This window comes from Danio rerio, chromosome 14 (genome assembly GCF_049306965.1).
Source record: "Danio rerio strain Tuebingen ecotype United States chromosome 14, GRCz12tu, whole genome shotgun sequence".
Lineage (NCBI taxonomy): Eukaryota > Metazoa > Chordata > Actinopteri > Cypriniformes > Danionidae > Danio > Danio rerio.
The window spans coordinates 34,066,842-34,087,875 of NC_133189.1; the positions used below are offsets into that span (position 1 = coordinate 34,066,842).

The 21,034-nt window shown below is 34.7% G+C and overlaps 1 protein-coding gene across 33 annotated transcripts in view; it reads left to right on the plus strand.

Annotated features, from left to right (window-relative positions):
- tenm2a (teneurin transmembrane protein 2a) overlaps window positions 1-21,034 on the plus strand; it is a 1,361,633-nt gene that overhangs the window by 1,172,462 nt on the left and 168,137 nt on the right. For 25 of the 33 annotated variants that reach the window (XM_073921891.1, XM_073921909.1, XM_073921890.1 and 22 more), the window contains one exon: window positions 19,013-19,222. The exons of the other annotated variants lie outside the window; for them this stretch is intronic. In XM_073921891.1, coding sequence (XP_073777992.1) covers window positions 19,013-19,222 — 210 coding nt within the window. The remainder of the gene's footprint in view (window positions 1-19,012; window positions 19,223-21,034) is intronic. 33 annotated transcript variants of the gene reach the window in all.

A 21,034-nucleotide genomic window follows, 5' to 3' on the forward strand; every position in this document is an offset into this window, starting at 1 on the left:
AATGTTTGCAGATTCTGTCTGGCACTACCCATTAGTTACTACAGCAGGCAACGGCAGCACACTTTCATCTCAGCCTAGCATTACACTCTTAAGTGCAAAACTTCTACATTAAGCATTTATATTCATTGTCAACTTAAATCGAAAGAATTATACTCGCCTTTAAAACCGTGTAAGAGTCCAGTGAGATAGATAGAGCTGATAGAGCAGATAGAGCTGCACAGAGTGTGCCCAGTCAAGCTTATGTTTGTATTGTGACGAATATGTCTTAGTTGAGGTCTTAATTAAAAATATGTATAAACAATAATATCATGAACTAAACAAATATTAATTGAGAAATGTAGCTATCAATTTTGAACTGGATTGAGACACATTATTAATTGGATAAGGAAATGCTTGGAAACATTTTTTAATATAGAAAGACAGATAGACAGACAGACTAGTTGCGTGCCTCCCATATCTACGGCCAGAGAAACATGCAACAAAATAAAATAAATAGGAAAAATTATTTTAATAGGAATTAAAATTAGCCAACTAAAGATAAAAAAAAAATTAGAGGCCAATTATGATAATAAAAAATAATTTAACTAAATAATAAAAAGCAATCATCACCATTCTCTTGTCCCAGCACACACACCAAATGAAATGTATCAAAAAAGAAGTACATTTATTAGAACATTAACACATAACATATGACAAAGGTCATGCTAGGCTTAAAAAATACTGAGGAGAGGAGAAAGCCAAAACAAAAACAAAAGATCTAACTGATTGAGGAAGCAACTTTCTAAACTGTCAAAATAAAATTAGAAAGAAAAAACAGAGATCTTACCTTGCTCCTTCTCTACCATAAGCAGGAGAAAAAAAAGTAGCAAACAAAAAGTGGCATCCACCTCCGTACTGCTCCAAAAAGTTGAACCAAAACCAAAAAATAGAAAGTTGAAATAACAAAGGGAACTTAAAGTCATTTTTTTTTTTTTTTTACAAAATCACTAAATCATTCTCTAACAATCAGATTTCTAACTTGTCAACAAGTATATCAATTTTAATGGCACAATAGCTAGTCTGGGGCAGGCAAACCAAGTGAAAGCAGCCTTGAAATAAACAAAAATAATAATTAATATAAAAATACGGTTTGGTTATTCAGCCATACCACATAACATGTTAAAAACACAAACGTGAAATAGACTGTTGACAGTTTAATTATATAGAGTAATATTAACTTGGTAAATTCAAACTGACAGAACATTTATTCCATCAAGTTCATTCATCTGTTTGTTAATTAGTTTGTTTGATAATTTGTGAAGTGCACTAAAACACAGTTGTTGTGAATGTCTGGGTGAGAGGACCTTGATTCTGCTGAACAAGGACACAGATGGTTGTCCTGTTTGTTATATTTTGCTAATATATATATTTTTTTTACTGATGCAATGTTTTGCAAGGCCAAATATCATTGTTCCAGTTAAAATATTAACTGGGGGTACGTGTGGTGGGAGGAAAATGCACATATCAGTGTATCTGTGGGCTTTACAGGTGGGGCTGTTGAGTGATGCAGGTTATTTATTCCTTCTATCTTCCATAAGCTAAACTATATAGAATCCATAAAAGTGTCATCAATCCATTAAGACAACACTGATGTAATTTATATGGAAATGATGGGCAGGGAGCAGACAGAGGACTGAGCGTAATTGACAATGGGTGATTGAGAATGTGTGGCAATACTGGATTTGTTTTATTTATTTATTTATTTTTTTTAGCATCATGGCCTGATATAGCAGGACACACTGACACTTGCGTTTAGTGGAGAATGTGTTGTAGTCAGTGATCATGAATCAAAGTGTAGTGTCCTGCGTAAAGTGCTGCAGTACAAGGCCCGAACAGTAAATAAGCATAGTGTTGAATAGATGATGAATTGCTATCATTATAGAGCATTTAGGTTGCTGACATGTTAAAAAGGAAACAAACAGAAGCGTATTTAATGAGTTCACCCAGGAATGTTTAAGCTTATTCTTTTACAGACATCCCAGTATTATTTTGTAGTTTGTACTGTATATAATTATACTTTTTTCTTCTTCTTTAAATTGATTTTCATAATAAGTTTTGTTAATTTTGTAAAGTGCAGTTATTGTTGTTTTAATTTAATTTAATTTAATTTAATTTAATTTAATTTAATTTAATTTAATTTAATTTAATTTAATTTAATTTAATTTAATTTAATTTAATTTAATTTAATTTAATTTAATTTGTTGTTTAATTTCATGTAATGTAATTTTTTCATTCATTTTATTTTCGGTTTGGTCCCTTTATTAATCTGGGGTCGCCACAGCGGAATGCACCGCCAACTTATCCAGCACATGTTTTATGCAGTGGATGCCATTCCTGCCGCAACCCATCTCTGGAAACATCCACACACACTCATTCACATTCATACCCTACAGACAATTCACGCGAATGCAGGGAGAACATGCAAACTCCACACAGAAACGCCAACTGATACAGCCGAGGTTCGAACCAGCGACCTTCTTGCTGTGAGGCGACAGCACTACCTACTGCGCCACTGCATCACTTTTAATTTAATTTAAGCTTAGGTTTCGTGTCGTTTTGTTTTGTTTAGATTTTTTGTGTTTTGTTTTGTTTTGTTTTGTGTGTTTAGTTGTTTTGTTTCGTTTCATGTTTTGTTTCATTTCATGTTTTGTTTTGTATTTTGTTACAATTTTTTTTTTTGTTTTGTTTTGTATTTTCTTTTGTTTCATGTTTTGTTTCGTTGTGTTTTGTTTCATGTTTTGTTGTGTTTTGTGACCCTGATCACATTTTGGAAAAATGCACAGATTGATGATTGAAAAACTATTGATTTTACTTTTATAGAAAAAAAAATAAGTAAGGATCATGTTCATGGAGATGTTTTATAGCCTTTATACTGTAAATATTAAAAATATGTTTTGGGGTATATTGCCAAGCAAATGATTGTATTTTATTTTAAAATTGCGAATTTAGTTGCCAAGACAGTTCTTCTCATTTTCATTTAAACTTTTTGTCTGATGTGTATTCCAGTGCAACATGTCAGCCACAATCCAGGCTCCCAACAAAATTCTAATATATCAGAAATCAATTAATTTAAAGTGCATTCATTGCACAGAACTATGTTATCATCTCATCACATTTTTATCATGCTGTGTGACAGGTAGACAAAGACATGTTCATGTTTGCATCAAAAATCTCTCTCTACAGAATATAGCTTCACCCATGTAGGGAACTTGCTCAGTAGCTCACCTGTTCAGTGTTGCATTTGTCATACAAAGTGCCAAATGTTGTGATTCAAATGTAAATCAATATAACTTTCACTATGAATAAATCATGAAGGAAAAACTAAATTAGTACCTATCCATCCTGATGTTCCACCAAGGTGTTTTGAAGTAAAAACCATCCATCTGTGATCCATTCACTGAAAACTTCAGAATGAAACCGAAAGTTTCTTAAGACCTTCTGTTCTGCTGCTCTGATTGTCCTTGGACTAACTTTCCCGTGATGACACAAAGCCCAGGGAGATATGTTGTAAAGAATAATAACAAAAGAAATGCGGCAGTGGGCATCAGCACACCTGGCCTCACCAGATTCCATTAAAGTTCAGTCTTTGGGGCTGATCCTCCATTAAAGTGCAGAGCAGCCGTGCCGGTGTGTCTCAACGCTGCATTCTGTCCTCACACAGTCTAAGATTTGACTTGCATTTTCTAAAGTCATTCTCAGACAGACAAAAAAAATGAGCTGGATTATAAAAGAGCTCAGACCTTGAGGAGAATACAGGCTTTAACATCAAAGCTTCTCAGAGGGGAGAAACGTAAAGTCGCTTTCAAGATGAGACACATCGCCTTTCTTAGTTTTCAGACATATTACAGTAAATTCCATGCTCTGATTTTTGTGGTTGAATAAACTAGGATGAAGAGATCAGGATTTTGCCAGTACTTATGCATGTGCGTGATTATCAAACTCAGCGCTCTGCCATTAGCATTGGCTAATGGTGTGAAATGGGCGTTAGTGTTTTGACAGGCCCGGCTGAGTTCAGTGGTTGTAAAGATTAGGATCCTGTCAGGCTGTTTGACACAACACAACATCAGAATGAGAAAACGGAGCCAATCGCAGAGCATTCCAGACAATCTGTCCTAAGCTTTCTCTGGCAGAGACAGACGCGGGACCAGGGGCGGCCATTTTAGCGGCGATGGGCACAAGATGGCCTCCTGCCCTGGATCACAAGAGAGATCACTGTCCCTCAGCATCCTGTCACCTTCCATGTACATTTACTCAGTTCCAAAACCTCATGATCGGCCTTCTGTCTACATGGTTGGATGCGCCCTATGAAAGCATCCAAACCGAAATCGACCCTCATAAGTATTTGGATTTGATATGCTCAGCATAAACAGCAACACTGTGCCATATGAATAAACTCAGCGCATTAAAGGAACAGTTAACCCAAAAATCATTTACTGACCCTTATGTTGTTCCAAAGCAATTTTTGTCATGTCATTAGTTTTGCCTGTATAGTAGTGTTTATTGCTTCAAATATTACACAATATGTTACAAGCTGCTGCTAGAAACTGTGGATTTTAGTGCTGGAAATCTCACTCAGGGTAAGGCAAACAATCTTAGGCGTTCTATTATTGCCATGACCCAGATGGGAGTGAGGTTTAGAGAGTGTAATAGATGCTAGCTAGTAAGAGTTTAAACCTCACTGGCTTCAAAAAGGGCACTAGGTGGCAGACTGGATGGGGCACTGGAAATTTCTTTCAATCCTGCTTAGAGCTGGGTGAGAAGAACCGGAATAGTTACATTGGTGCAGTAACCTAGATGGCGTGAAATAAAAGCCAATTCATAAAGCTGAGCAGGTAAACCTGCCCCTAGAGGCTGCCATTTTTAGCACCTGAAATGGAGGTCCTGTTTAGAGAGGAACAAGTCAAAGCAGAAGGGTTACACATTAGTGATGTGAGCCAGATTGGAGGAAGGTTTAAGTGTAATTGAGGCCAGTTAGTAAGTGCTGTGCAGGTAAACGTCACTCCCTTAGCCTCATGAGGTGCACTAGTGACTGACACTAGAGGCTTGTTAGCCCTGGTTAATGTGCCCACCTCCTCTGTGGGAACTGCCAGTGTGAATCCCGTTTAGAGCAATGCAAATATAATGTATTTTGGGTATTGTTATTTTTAAAGGATTTACATTTTTTCTGAAGTATAGAATGAAATACACATTTCTTACACCATGCCCTGACTACACCTAACAACATTGCAAGAGTTTAGCGACAAGCAATTTGGCTGCCCGGACCACACTCGAAATGACAGACAAATGTAAATACCAAGGCAAGGCAAGTTCATTTATATAGCACATTTTATACACAATGGTAATTTATAGTGCTTTACATAAACAAAAATGAAAATGCAAGAAAATAAAAATGATTAAAATAATTTAAAATAATTAAACAGCTTAAAACAGATTAAAATGTGTTAAAACAGGTTATAAAAGAATGAAAAAGAAAAAAAAGACATAATAGTGCGATCTGTCGGGCATAGCACAGTGCTCATTCAGTAAAGGCACAGAACTATTGAGATGTGCAGAATCGTGTGCTTCACTTCCAGTGAAATTGTAAGGTTTATAATTTACTTAACACATTTCAAAAGTGAAATAAACTTTTTGCTGTGCACATTTTAAAAGTGAGGTCAAATTTCTGCTGTCGCTTTTAATATGACAATAAATATCATATAAATACTTTTAAAACACACATTAGAAGCATTTAATACTGAATAAAGCCCTGTGGTGATCATTGTCATAACAGTTTATGCTGTTGTTCGCAACATCTCAGAAATAGAAATTGTGTTAGCGTCTTGGATGGTTAAGATAACAACACCTTTTAAAATGTAAAAAGATACAATTTATGGAATGTTGCAGTATTGTGCCACATATGTTTAGGACACTGTACGTTTTCATCACCATTAATAGTATAGAGTATAGAACCTTTTATACAATTACTTGAAGTATAGAATGAAATACACATTTCTTACACCGTGCCCTAACTACAACACAGCAAGAGTCTAACGAAAAGCAAATACTCAAACTACTGTAAATGAGTAATTTTTCTCAGAAATTTTAATTTACTAAGTGGTTTTAAAAATGCGTGCTTTTACTTTCCCTTGAGTACATTTTTAGTGCAGTATCGGTACTTTTACTCCACTACTTTCCTTCAACCTGCAGTCACTACTTTATTTTATCTTGTCTATAGGGATTAAACAAATCAGTTCTGTGATTCCTGTTTAATTAAATTGCACATAGAAGGTAAATCGCCACATAATGAACTACCTTAAGACATGGGTGATTTATAATTCCATCAAACAGTTTGGAAGTATTTAAGTGTCCATAAAGATGTCCAAAATCTTTACACGCATTGACCCAGAGACTGTTTAGATGCATGTCACTAATGAGAAGAGGACGGATGTATACAAAGTATGCAAACGAAGTCAACATGATGACGGATTGACATTGTACCCTACTGCCGTGGGGACATTGCATTTTGTTTGGAAATGGAAATCGAGCTTACATCAGAAACCAACGTCAGGCCGATGTCAGTGTCCAGTCTGAAATCAACCAAATATCAGAGTCTAATGATGCAGCTTGATGATATAGCTTGACGTTGTGTCATTACCACTATGAGGTCTATAATTTTGGTTGCCATACCTGACGAATAAATGTCAGTATATGACGTCAATATGAAGTTGTTTTAAGATTTTGGCTCAACATTGTATTTTGGTCGCTTTAAAACACAACATAAAATCAACCAAATATCAACGTCATCATTATTGGACATCAAAATAATGTTGTCCTTAGACGTTAAATAGTCATTAAATTTTGTTCACCTGACATCACAACTTAAATCTATCTAATTTTAACATATTACGACATTGTGTGCCTGCTGGGCAATAACTTGATGCACTACAGAATGTTACGTTTACACACATCCACAAATTACAATGCATCAGCTTTTTACAGCGTAATATTCACTACTCACTACCCTTGAGTACTTTTGAAAGATCTATTTTTATTCATACTTTGAGTAATATTTACAATAGATACTTTTACTCTACTTGCACTACATTTTTAGGCAAGTAATGGTATGTTTACTTAAGTATGAATTTTCAGTTCTCTTTCCACCAGTCGTTGTAATAATAGATTATGCTGTTGCTCAGCCGTGACATCTCGAAATAAAAAATTATGTTGCCGTCGTGAATGGCTAGAACAAAATCTCCTTTTAAAATGGAAAAAGATAATGGGATGTTGCAGTATTGCGCCATATATATTTAGGACACTGTGTAAGAGAACGTCTTTTCACTGTTAATAACATAAATTCCAATATATTTCATTAAGCATTAATTCACATCTGTTCTCCTTCCTACACTTCTTTTCTTTTCATACCTCACACCTGTAAGATAAACTATGTGTTGCATGCATTTCTTTTTTTTTTCCTGAGGTCTAATCCGCTCCCCTTTTCCTCCCCGTATTCAGTGTGGTGGAATGCAGGTGTTGGATGACGGTTGAGCTAAACATGTAGGTGCGTTGTTGATGAAAATAGAGGGAGGGAGAGAGTTTGGGAGAAATGATGAATGGCTCTCATTAGGCCGGTAATTTGTCACTTTCCATCTGACTGGGCTCCAGCTGTCTCTTCCTGAGCTTTTTGGCCTCTTTGGCTCGCCGTCTTCTTACCGGCCAGATGGGCGGAGAGATGTTGTGCCGTGGCCCATGTGCAAACTAGACCCGGGACCGCAGTATTAGAGTACATCTGAGGATGCATTTGTGCGAGTTTGCCCACAAGACCGCCTCAGTCAGCAGCATGTCTACTTCCATCCTATAATCCGTGAATCTAGCGAAATCATTTTCACATAATGGTATTACATTACATAATGTAATTTTGCGAGCGCACTTACCCAGAGGCTCCAACAAGTGATGGAAAAGTTAGACTCAGCAGCAATCAAAAAAAAAAAGGCACTGGACAGGCTTAAACTTTATGAATTATGAGCTGTGTGAAACCAAGCGTCACAATGCACTTTTATGTAGTCTGTCCACAAACTTTTTCAAATTGAGTTTTGTCAAAATGGAGTGAAGCCAAAAGCAACAGCGGTGAAGAAACGCTGGATAATGAGAGACTGAAGTGAAAGTACACCTGACAGCTCTTTTTAGCTATCAGAGAGCAGCCATGTAGCTTCTTGTCAATGAAAGGCGCATGGTTGATGCTTATAGACCTCAGTCAGAGTAGATTTCATTTTGCGTTAATAAAATCAAGCCTGTGGGGTAAGGAAATAGAGTCTGTTCTGTAGATTGTGCAGTTATAACTGGGCTTTTCATTGTTCATTTTGCTAAATGTGAGGAGTGTTCTTGAACTGCACAGTACTTTTTAAATTATGGGATCAGAAAGACCTTTTCATTTTCTTTCAAAAATATTATTAAAATGACAAATTCTATTTAAATAAATTTTCAAATGTAATTTATTTCTTTGATAACAAAGCTGAAGTTTCAGTAGGGCTGCTCGATTTGAAGAAAAATTAAATTGTGATTTATCTGATAAATATTGCAAGTTGCTATTTAAAATGTGATTTACTATAGTTTAAAAGAGCTGCAGGTTTGATGTGCTGGTTTTAACAGCACCAAAGAGAGACAAATAATAAGCAAAGTTAGCACACAATGCTTCTGTTTATTTAAAACCATTTCTTCCAACAAAGTTGTCAGTTATTATAACAAATTAATAAAATAAATACAGTATTATAAACTGAACTAAATACAATTTATGTATAAAATCTTACATTATATATATATATATATATATATATATATATATATATATATATATATATATATATATATATATAACCTTTACATTCTTAAGTTTTAATGCATAATTTATAAATTATATTTATATATTATTTGTAATACAATTTTTAGTACATGCAGTCAGATAAATGAACTACACATTTAATTTTACCTGCTCAAAGAAAACTCTTTTTGAATGTATCGAACAAAAATCAAAGAAATGAACAGAACAACATGTGCATTTTTAGCAAATAAAGAAATAAAATGTATTTCCTGCTTGCATTTTGAGCGTTGTTGAGTGAGTTCTTGGACACCGTTGTCACGTCTGCTGTAGTGCCGTCTTGTGGTCTTTTGGGCACTAGTTATGATTTGGTGTTTGTTTGTTTGTTTCACATTTTGAAATCCTGTTTAAACATTGTTTGATTCACTTTGTTTATTGTTTTGTATTTTTGTCTCTGTTGGATTTTTTGTACCTGGCCTGTCCCCTTATTTTTTATTAAAACATAAATTGCTCTACTTGGATATATCTTGTATTTTTGTAAGCCCATTGTGACAACCGTGATTGGGCATTGTGTTCCCGCAATCAACAGAAAGGGCTGCTATTGGCTCTAATGGTCAGCTCGGCTCTGGTGTTATTCACAGATGAGTGACGCAAATACTGATAAACGGCTTCAGTTACATTCTATAATACACAGATATCACAGCTGATCCATGAGAAAACTTTGCTCTGCAGAGTAACACGCTTCTGTGTGTAGATCCACAATAATCGCTGTAACAGCCAATAGAGGAGATGAAATGTTACCTCACCCAAGCAGGTCAAAGGTCCACACACACAGAGAGAGAGAGAGAGAGAGAGAGAAGCAGAGCAGAGATGAAGTTTGTAGCATCCCCACACCATGATATAGGGGCTTGTGGGTTCTGCCGTAAAAGTTGTCTGCTTCTTAAGTAACCTTAATTGGAGTGTTTTAATTTCTTGCTCTCACCCCCCTTGCCATAGTAATAATCCAAAATAAACGCAGCTTTTGGTTTAAAATAGATTAATCGTGCAGGCCTAATGTTCGGTTATAGTGTCTTTAGTGTGTAAAATTCATTCTAATATGCAGATTGGGTGTTAAATAAACATTTCTTTTTATTATCATCAATGTAGAAAAATGTTATGCTGCTATACATTTTGGTGGGAATTTTTATATATATATAAAAATCATTCATTCATCAATTTAGTGAATCCTTGCTTAATACTCTAAAAGTATTTCTTGCTCAATTGTATTGTTTAATTTGAGAAAAAAAAAAATCCCCTATTTGACTGCTAATTTAGGCCAGAATTTAGCATTTATAAATAAATATTACATTTATAATTATTATTATTTTTTTTTATTATTTTTTTTGCTTGAATAATTTAGAATTTATTAATTTATTTTAATTGGTGCAAGATGAGTTTTCTACAATTTGTTTATTAGTTTAATGTGTCTACCTCTCACTTTGTCTATCTTCATCAACATTTATTCAGCATTTTGTTGAATTCAGAAGCTCAGGTTTATGAAAGTGCCAACAATTGTAGACTCTTCAAGAAACTTAAACTTTTCTCAGCACATTAAGTCGAGATTGAGGACAGTTCATTTAAAAAAATGAAAGCACAATTTGTTTGATAAGGCGCAAACTACAAACCTTCAAGGTCAAATCATCAATTCAGGCTGACAGAAGCACATCTTCTCCCAGAGAGATAAAGGGAATTTAGGAAGGACAGCAAAAGGAGAAGAATCATCTAGAGGAACAGGTGCCCCCTCCCTCAGTTTCCTTCTAACGAGCCTTTGTTCTAATAACACAAAGCAATTTATACTGACCTTTATAGAAATGTAGCAAAAATAAATTACAATAGTTAAAAAATGCCCCTGAGCCTAATTGCAAAGGAGATTAAGTTCCCTATAATTGCTTTTGGCCACCTAATGCAATTTTTCCTTTTTTTGTAATTAAAGCGATTTAAAAATTTAATAACCCCCAACACACACACGCACATACACACACAAGCTTCTCTTGTCCAGTGCCATAAATACTCTCATTATTGAGGCAATGGTCCATTGAAAATGGTGTCATGGTTTTGTGTGATGAAAATTGTGTGCTTGTTAAAATGAGTGCAACGACAATAAACACTCTCCGTTGGAAATGTTTTCAATATTTATTCAAACTTAATAAACTCTTCTCAAGTTCTGTTCAAAGAAAATGACTCATTGGTGCCGCCGTGCTGCTCATATCTATAGAGAACATCTTCTGTCCTCAGACGCCCATATGCAGCTGTATTTTTTCTGTATATTTTATTTTTTACGGCCGTATTCTCCATCCATCTCTTTAGAAGTCAAGCTAATCAGCCGGCAGCACACTTAACCTCTCGCTCTTTCATCTGCATATTCGCTGAGCTTTTCAGTGTTTATTCATCTCCTCTGTGCATTAGTGAAGATCCCTGTATCTCTCTCTCTCCTCGCATACACTCGTTCGCAGATGCATATGCCATATAGATGCTTTTATGAAATGCTGACGGTAAACATATCCTTCCATGCTCGTCTTTCTTTTTATTATTTAACTCTGGGGTCTCTGGGGTCTGCTTAACAAGCAGTCCAATCAGATTCCTTTATACATGATATGCATCCATCTTCCACTGATGGAAAATCGGATACTTCATAAACATGAGAAAGAAAAATAAGAAAAAGAAAAAAATAGAATCATAAATATGACAATTGCAAAAAACTTCTCCTTTGCCTTTCACATCCCACACTGTATACAATTATATGATCAATTAGTCCTGACAGCATATGTTTTTAGGTCATTGTAACATAATAAACTAAGTTAATCATTTTCTAACTTTATTTATAAGTTATCAAGCTGTTTTAAGTCAGTTTAACATAAGTTCAATGGACTCATGAAGTTAATTTGATTCAGCTTTCAACAAATTCGTCAACCAGAATTTTTTTAACAGTGCAGTAATAATTAAATCGAAAATATATATAGAAAATGCTTCTTTTAAATTGCAATTATGTTTAATAAACTCTTATTATGTTTAATAAAGTCTCAGTGAACAAAATAAAATGGTTTTACTCTAGAAGTTTATGTTAACTATTTAAAAAAACTAAATTATTATGATTCAGTTATATTTATTATAGATATTTGTGTAAGTACAAGTCAGAGTAAATGCTTATTTTTTCATAATTACAATAATTAATATTATAATATATAAAATATTACTCTGAATTCTTATATTGTTTTATTTATATTTTGACATTTTATTCATTAAAAAAATAATTTGAATCAGTAATGAACACATCTCTCTCCCTGATAAACAGTTACTTACCTTAATGTATTTCAGAAGAAAATTATGAATAAACATGAGAAAAATCCAGCAGCTAGGATCTCTCATTCGGTTGTTGCTAGAAGGGATTCAGCTTAACGAGACGTATTTATATTATTTATTAAATTATGTATTAATTGTATTTTGTTAGCATCTACCCCTACCTCAACCCTAAACCCAACCTTGATGATAATGTAAAAATAGTATTACTAAAAATATGTATTTTTGTACAGTGTCACAAAAATGATGCTATATCCTCAGCTGTATCCCATCTAGACTTCACCCTCTCCTGCAGCATTATTTGTCATATAATTAATACAATCATTATTAAGCTGTTTAAAACACACAATATATGTTCTATCACATAATTGAGAATTGGAGTGTCAGAAATTTCACCGTGTAATTAGAACAGTTGTCAATATTTACAGAAAAGGGCAAAAAGAAACTAAATATGTTTTATCAAAGTCCCTTTAAATGCAAGTTATTTTACTAGGTGACCAACTTTGAAACACCTCTCAGGCAGTTCGCTCGGGACACATCAAATCCTCCAAAACTTTTTGGCAAGCTTACAACAACATTACATATTTGTTGTTGCCAATAAAATTAAACAACAACTGTGTCATAAGTTTCATTTCTAAACGTTCAAATGAAACAAAATCTGCATTTTTTCAGGTTGCCCAAACTAGTGTGCATGCACACTCAAATCCAACGAGATCATGACACCAACCTCACTTATGGCCGTTCTACACATTATCATTCCCCGAATAATGCCTTGTTTGATTGTGCTGCTCTTCTGAAGTAATTCACAACTTGGTCTTAATGGCGAATCTCTCCTAGAAATGACAGCGACTCTTTGTTTACGAGTTTGTGGGCATTTGAGTAGTTGCTGTCATGTGATTTGTGTTTGACAGGACAGAATGTACCTTGCGTTCGTTTTATAGAGCAAAACCAAAAAACATTTGTTTTCAAGTATAGTGGGTTCATTTAAAAGTACAGATTTCAGGCTTTGTGCATATATTTTTTAAGTCTGTAAAGCTAGTATTCGCTGAGATTTCAGTGTGTTTCTTGACCACATACACTGTTGTAAAAACACGTCTTCTCTGAGCTACTCAGTGAACAATAATTGGCTCCGGTACTAGTAGGCGGGGCTTCATTTGTCATGTTTTACACTTTGCCTCATTCAAAAATATACCAGTGACACGTCTCGTGTATTCTATAAGCTGTTTCATTTCAGAGGCTGCATCCTCCAAAGGATGCATGCGAAGTGCGCTGCATCATCACGTCATTTGTTGGGACAACTGGTGGAATCCTTCATGGCCTTGAACATCTCAAAATTCATTGCATGCTGATAATGGCAGGACATTTTTAAAAGAAAACTCTAGATTAAATGTATGAATTAGGTTATATTTTACTTGGATATCTAAACACATGTTAAAAAAACAAAAAGAGTATGTCTTTACTGAAAAGACATTTATCAACAGTTTACATTTTTATGTGTACATGTATGGCTCAAAAGGACATATATTTCCAGCTTCAGCAAACCTGGCTTTACCACCTGATTACTTAAAATAAGTTTCAAAATCACTTTGAAAAAAAGTCATAACAAATTTTATTACCGCTTATTTACAGCAGCTGTTACGGTTGCCTGTTAACGAGATCTGCAGGCAATGTAGGTAATCTCTGTAGGCAATATCGTCTCATTTCAAAACGCTCTGTTTCGCCTGTGTGGACTTGGAAGGACTTACCTTCAAAATCTGCATCCTTCTGAGGATGCAGTGTCTGAAATGAGACACAGCAACACTCTTTCAATGTATTTATAGATCATTGAGGCTGATGGGTCATGTGATAAACTTGGCATGGGAACTTTAGAATGCAACTGGTTGTAAGTATTGGTCACAAAAAAAAAAAAAATAAGCAGGAGGCTGCAGTATTTAAACCTCTCGCGAGAGGGTTATTTTCATATTTATATATATTTAACATATATATATTTATATATATAATTAACTAAATAATCACTAATCAAGTACATTTTAATTGAAAAATACAATGTAAAATAGATTGACATAAATAGCATTTTAAAAACTACACAGTGATATGTTGCGCTATGTTTTGAGTGTTGGTCTGTGTGTATATGGAGGCATGTTTCTGGCACAGGGCAGTGTTGAACCAAATCGATACCACAAGGCACAGCCAGCAACCTCGACTCAATATCCCTGAATGACCGCATACTGTATTGACAAAGAAGTCATGGGGAGAGAGAGGACGAGCGTGTGCTGGAAGAGAGGAGTTGAGTCAGATGTACTGAATACACTTTCTGCATTCAAGGTCTTCTACAAAAAGCACCTCTTCACCCCCTCCCTCTTTCCTCCATTCCCGCTAACAGCCACTAAAGGCTTGATATGATGAAAGGAAGATGAAAGTGTAGCCGTGTGTGCGTGCGTAACCCGTCTTGGATTTTTGACGTTAAAACAACTCTTGAAAGACAGAAAGTGCGCAGTCTTTATATGATCCCAATTAAAATGATGGTCAATACATTGTCATTTGAGTTGCACTGATATGCATCTTAAAAGCATGCCGTTTAGACGTCTGCAGGCCCGATTGTAGCGAGCTCCGTCTTTTTTTTACTTCAGTGCTGTCTTTCCAGGAGTAATTAAGGCAGGTAATAGCCTCTTAATTCCTCTGCCTTTATGAGGACAGACTGCACATGCTTTTTGAGAAAGAGAGAGAGAGAGAGAGAGAAAAAAAAAAGCCATTGCAATTTTACCTCCAATGTCATGGCAATTACTCAGGAACTTGAATGCATTTAAAAGCAATGACTTTGCCCAGCCTTCCTTAGTGTGTTTGCTTGGAGTAAAAAAATTGCATGCGCTTCATAACTGCTGGTTCTTCATTGTCATATGACGTATGTATACAGTTCTATTACAGGATCCTGTTGGAAAATCACATCTGAAACATCTGTATTACAGTGATGAAGTGGAGTGTGTTTGTGTGTAAATGTACTCATGCAATGCTTCCAGCATGGAGTTTTACCGGACACAAAAATGCTGTGAGCAGCACTTGCTGTCTGCTGTTCTGCAGTCCAAGCATTCCATAACTCTCTCTCTCACACACACACACATGTATGTACACAAACACACTAACTATTTACTTAGGGCTTTTGTTTGTAGATTGTCAGTGTGATGTTCCTAATCCATTCTCAGTTCACATTTTGAATGCGGTTTAGTCTGAAATAGACACTGTATGTACAGGATCCAGTTAATTTCTAATAGATTTAATCATAAATTGTTCATGTTAAATATTGCTTAGAAATACATAATCAAGCCCTAAAATTAACAATAACTGTTCTCCAAATGCAACTAAAAATGGTTGTTCATGACTGTGTGACAAATTGATACTTACAAGTTGGTTGATAATATTTTTATTTTAACAATGTAGTAATCAAAAGGAATCAGTACTCGGAATCAGTCGTTTTTACCTTGTACAGTTGTGCAGTTCATATAATTGTTCAGTTTTTCACTGCTGTCATTAAAAATAAAAAACTAATTAACACCATGACTTCTTGCTTTTGTGTCGTTGTCAGTCTAACCAACAGCCAAACATATATAAACATATATTTCAAATAAAGTTCATCCTCTTAAAGTAAAACTCCATCCAAATTCACTCCATAAAGTTCCTAAATTAAACATAAAAAACTGTAAAACTGCACTCATTATTTTATAAGTAAACAATTTCGATTTTTAGATAGCTTAACTCTACCCTTCATGCTACACATACGTTTTGTTAACTTGTAAAAATAACCTATAGTAACAAAACAGCACCACACATATGTAAACAACATATGCAACATATTTGCTCAATAATCCGACTTCTACCTCTAACCATTTTTTAAAGTATCTACAATATGAATAAAAACAAAAGTAATGTTACATATAATGGTTATTATTTATTTTATTTTATTGTTTATTAGCATTGTTTATGAACATTTACAGAAATATCAATTTTTATGGATTTCATTTTATGAATTTAAAGTGTTTTGATTTTACCTTTGTACATTTGTAATATAGCAAAATGGAATAATGTAATATTACATAAATAATATTATGATAAATGTAATTAAATATATAATGTCATTAATATGCCAATTGAATGCAATATAATTAAAATGTTAATTGCACAGTTTCATAATTCATTAAGATTTATTTACAAGTACGTTAAATAATGTTAAAATTTAGTTGTTGTCTTTTTGTCAGTGTTGTACATTTAGATCAGGGGTGCCCAATCTTTTTCATATAAAGGGCCAAAAAGCAAATATCACTGAGAGCCGTGTGCCGAATGTAAATATTCAGTCATTTTCTTGTCGGCTTAGTCCCTTTATTAATCCGGGGTCGCCACAGCGGAATGAACCGCCAACTTATCCAGCAGGTTTTTACACAGCGGATGCCCTTCCAGCCGCAACCCATCTCTGGGAAACCGAACGTAACTATATAAAACTATATTAAAGTCGCCATGGGTAATTTCCTAATTTTTATAAGAGTTAAACGTAAATAGAAATCAATACTTTGAACCAATGCAGTATAACTTTTTAAATAAGAACTTACTGCAAAAAAATAAAACAATCACATGTATTACACAGTGGAGTTCAATGCTGAATACTCTAGTCAATCAGTATCCGCCTTTGACTTCATTTGCTCACCAAAGTCTCTTCATCATCAGGTAACAGTAAGATTTTAATTGAAACATTTCAGTTAGCTTTTAACAAATAAAACAAATAAAAAATCGCATTAAATTTGATTTGTCAATTTTGAAACATTCGCATCATTCTCCCTCTCTTCTCAGATTGGATGGTGGACCAAATCAAAGGTTACCATGGGCCAAATCTGGCCTGCAGGCCTTAGTTTGGGCATCACTTGTTTTGATGTTGTTAACATGTCAGAAATCCCCAATTCAGCATCTGTTAAAATGGCAATAAACATTATTTTGGTAAAAACACACTTTAAACAAAACACACCAGAAAATTATTGAGACCACATTGATCAAACATGCATGTACACAGGCACACCAACTACTGCACTTGGTGCTTTTGTTTGTCCATTGATAGTGTGGGGGGATTGTGATGTCAATTTCTACCCTTGTCTACGCACAGGTGCGAGCATATGAATAATGCATGCATTTATGAGCACATATAACTTGTACTGTAAATTTTGTTTGTGACCTTGTAGCTTGCCTTTATGAGAAACACCTTGGAGCTCATTTTATGGGAATTATTTTATGAGTACATTGTGCGACATCCACATCACAGGGGACTTTTATGGTAAAGGTCGATATGAAATCAAAATTGACCGTATTTTCTATTTTTTAATAAGCATTTCTGGTCTTATTGAGTGCAATTCATCAGTGAGAGAGAAATATTTTCGTAATTGTTCAACAAAATGAAACAACTCGGAAGCAGCTTGCTATTAATAATTAATATTAACTAATAGCCAAATAGCTATTGTTTTAGGCTACTGTTGCAAATGCAATGCAACCTTTGTAAAAGCTTCCCGGTTAATATAATAAAGTTTACAGCAAATTGTGATAGATTTCCAGAAGCATCACCATTGGGATGGATAAAAATGTTCTCAAGGGTGAACTTGATTTTCAGCCTCCGTGTACTGTATCGGGTAAAATGCTTCTTCACAAATGCGTTCACAATGTTTCAGGAGGGTAGCAGTCCTTCATAATCCACTCTGAACTCAGATTTGAAATGCGTAATAATATGAAATGCTTGTTTTATGGCCTAGCCATTTGCTGTTATATTGATTTATTTGGAGACACTTACTATACAGAAATATTACAGAAGCATAATAGGATGTAAAAGCCATTTCATGCTGATTTTAAAGATTGCTATTGACGTAGGAGTGTGTAATATTTGTATATTATGAAAATATGTATCATAGTAGTCTTTAATATTTTAATTGTTTTTTTTTCAGTGTTGTTAATGAAATGTTTTATGAAACATTTTTGTTTATATCTGTGCAATATAAAAACCATTTCTGAATGAATCAAAGTCAGAGATTCAGTGATCCATTCATAAAGACAATCCCTTGCTTCATTTCTAAATGAATCATTCATTTGAAAAAATCATTTGAATGAGAGATTCAATAAATTACTCCTTAATCCTCTTGGTTTTAGACTTTTTTTTTTGTGCACAGGAAGGCATGCTCATGATTTTTTTATATAGTTTTATCAAAAACTCCCCACAAATATTGACACACAGTCATGCCCAAATTTATTCATGCCCCTGGCAAATTCTGACATAAAATGTTTGTTCAAATGTAAATAAAAGTTGAGAAATACTGTATATATGCCTCTTGTATATCATTTTATTTTCTTTTGGGAGAAGCTACTCATTTCCGGTCCAAAAAATAAGTCTTGCTGGTTTGAGTATAAGTAACTTTATCTCAGAATTTGCCAGGGGTGTGAATAATTTCAGGCTTGACTGTATATATTGTTGTCCATTATATATATATGTAAGACATTTGAGTACTCTGAAAAAAATATCGCAAACAACTTATATGTGTTGAATTTAATCAAACCAATCTAATTAAGTAAATGTTCAACTTAATTTCTGTTTAAATTCAGCCTTAATAAATTGTTTACAAGCATTTAACTTAAAAAAAAAAAAACATTTCCAAGGAATCACCTTTGAATATTTTTTTCAGTGTACATTCAATCTCATAAAACAGTGTGCTCTGTATTATGTTTATTTAAACTGTTTATGTCATTAGTTTGTCATGTCAGTATGTTGATATACCGTGTTGTCATGTCATAACAAGTGTCTCCTCCTTTTATCTGTCCATTCCTCAGGTCGTCCCCTCCCTCCCTCCACCGCCTCCTCCAGCCTCCTGCCCCCTGCTCCTTCTCCACCACCCGCCCCCATTCATCCAGTCCCGCCAATCATAAGGGAGTGTCAGGTGCCCTTGCTGGACAGCAGCTCCTCCCACACCATGCTGGAGCCCCACCCAGAGGACCAAATCTCCCCTAACTCATACCTGCTCCGGGCCCAGCCCCCCACCGGTAAGCCCCTCCCACTCATCTCTCATTGGCTGATGCTCCCATTATCATCCTATTCATTTTGTTGTGTATTGGCAATGGGTTGGCTAAAGTAAAAAAGAATATAACACCTGCAACAAAATGAGCATTAAAACCATACCCATACAGAACATTTTGAGATAAAATATATTGGTCTCTTTCACTTTCATTTCACTTTCTCTCCCCTTGAATCTTTTTTTTCTCAACCAGTTGTAAAAAAGAACGTGCAGATTTGTCTGTTAAGATTATTCAGTCACTTTTGTAATGGTTACAGTTATGTACTGTACTGTTCATAGTAACAGTGGTGTTACCGTGTAAGATTATACTGTAAGATTTGTTTGATATTTAAAATAAATCTGTAATAAATTTTAAAAGCTAGAAACTTTTTGAAAAGTGTTCGAAAAAAAATTAATATAGTGAAATAGGTTAATTGCTGGATATATAATCAATAATTATCCGGATAAATATGATAGGGGAGTACAAATTATGTTAAGTTACTTTAAAATATTTACTGGAAACAAAACAAAATTCTAAAATAATTTGGGATATAATTAATTACTATAATAGTGTCTTAAGGGTTCACTTCAGCAATGTGGTAGATATTAAAGGGCCATAAAACCCCCCTCTTTTGGGTTCAAGTCAACCTCAGATTTTAAAAACAAATGCTTCATAATGGGCGTGGAGCTCTGCGAGCAGAGAGAGGAGTGGGCGTGGCCGACAGAGCAGGGGAGAAAGAGGGGAGCGAACAACTGTTGACTTTTGGCTCACAAAATGAGACATAAACTTTGAGGAGACCCATGTTTTTATAGTTTATAAAGTTAAAATTGAAAGAAATAAACATAAGTAATAGAATACCCTGTTACATATGTTAGTCGTAATTTTATATACCCGAAGATAATCCCTGGGTCTGAATGCAGAGACGATGAATAGCACTCTCCAGCCATATCTGTTTTAACCATTATCCCTGCTGGTAATCTGGAGGATTTTAAACATATGGCGAACACAGCAGCACGGATATAGGTTATGTGTCTGAAGGGTAACTAACTCAACTGTTAAAAGACAAAAAAGCTTTGCTGTATCGGCCCTTACAGCATCGCAACTTGTCAACATATACATACTACTGCTATTGCATCTTCTGAAGATGCAGCAATTTGATTGTCTCACTTTTTTGTCTAAGATACTGTAAAAAAATCCACACAATTCCTTCAGGGTGTGTCAACACAAATAAGTTAAGGTAAATTAACTGTTTTTACAGATGTATCTAGATTAAACATAAAAAATAAAAATTATTTGTTCCCCCAAAAGCATCAAGAATTGTTGATGCAGCTCATTTTAAAGAAGTAGTTTGAACAAGCAGGAAAACATTTAGTTCTCAAGATAAAACAGTGTTTTACTGTAATTGTAATTAATGTAATACTGTAATTATTTGGTCAAGCTTGCATTATAATCCCCCCTCTTACTTTAAATTGTGAGATTTGTCTGAGTGCGCTTATAGCTACAGTAAAGATGCATTCCTGTCACACATCACACATGCTTACTTCAATAAACCAACAAAAAGCAGGTTAATGCATTTACACTCTGGCAGAAATCTGCGCGAAGTGCAAAAATATAGCTGTGACGATTGGTTTATGCTTAAGCCTTTTATGACCTTACTCCGATAAAAGAAAACAGATTAGCACATTTATATAACCATGTGCACTGTCAGCTTATTGACATAATCAGGTTAAGATTGTGCATGTAAACGCACTCATTGACAAAACGGGAAGGTGGCAAATTGTTGCCTGCCTGAAAAAAAAG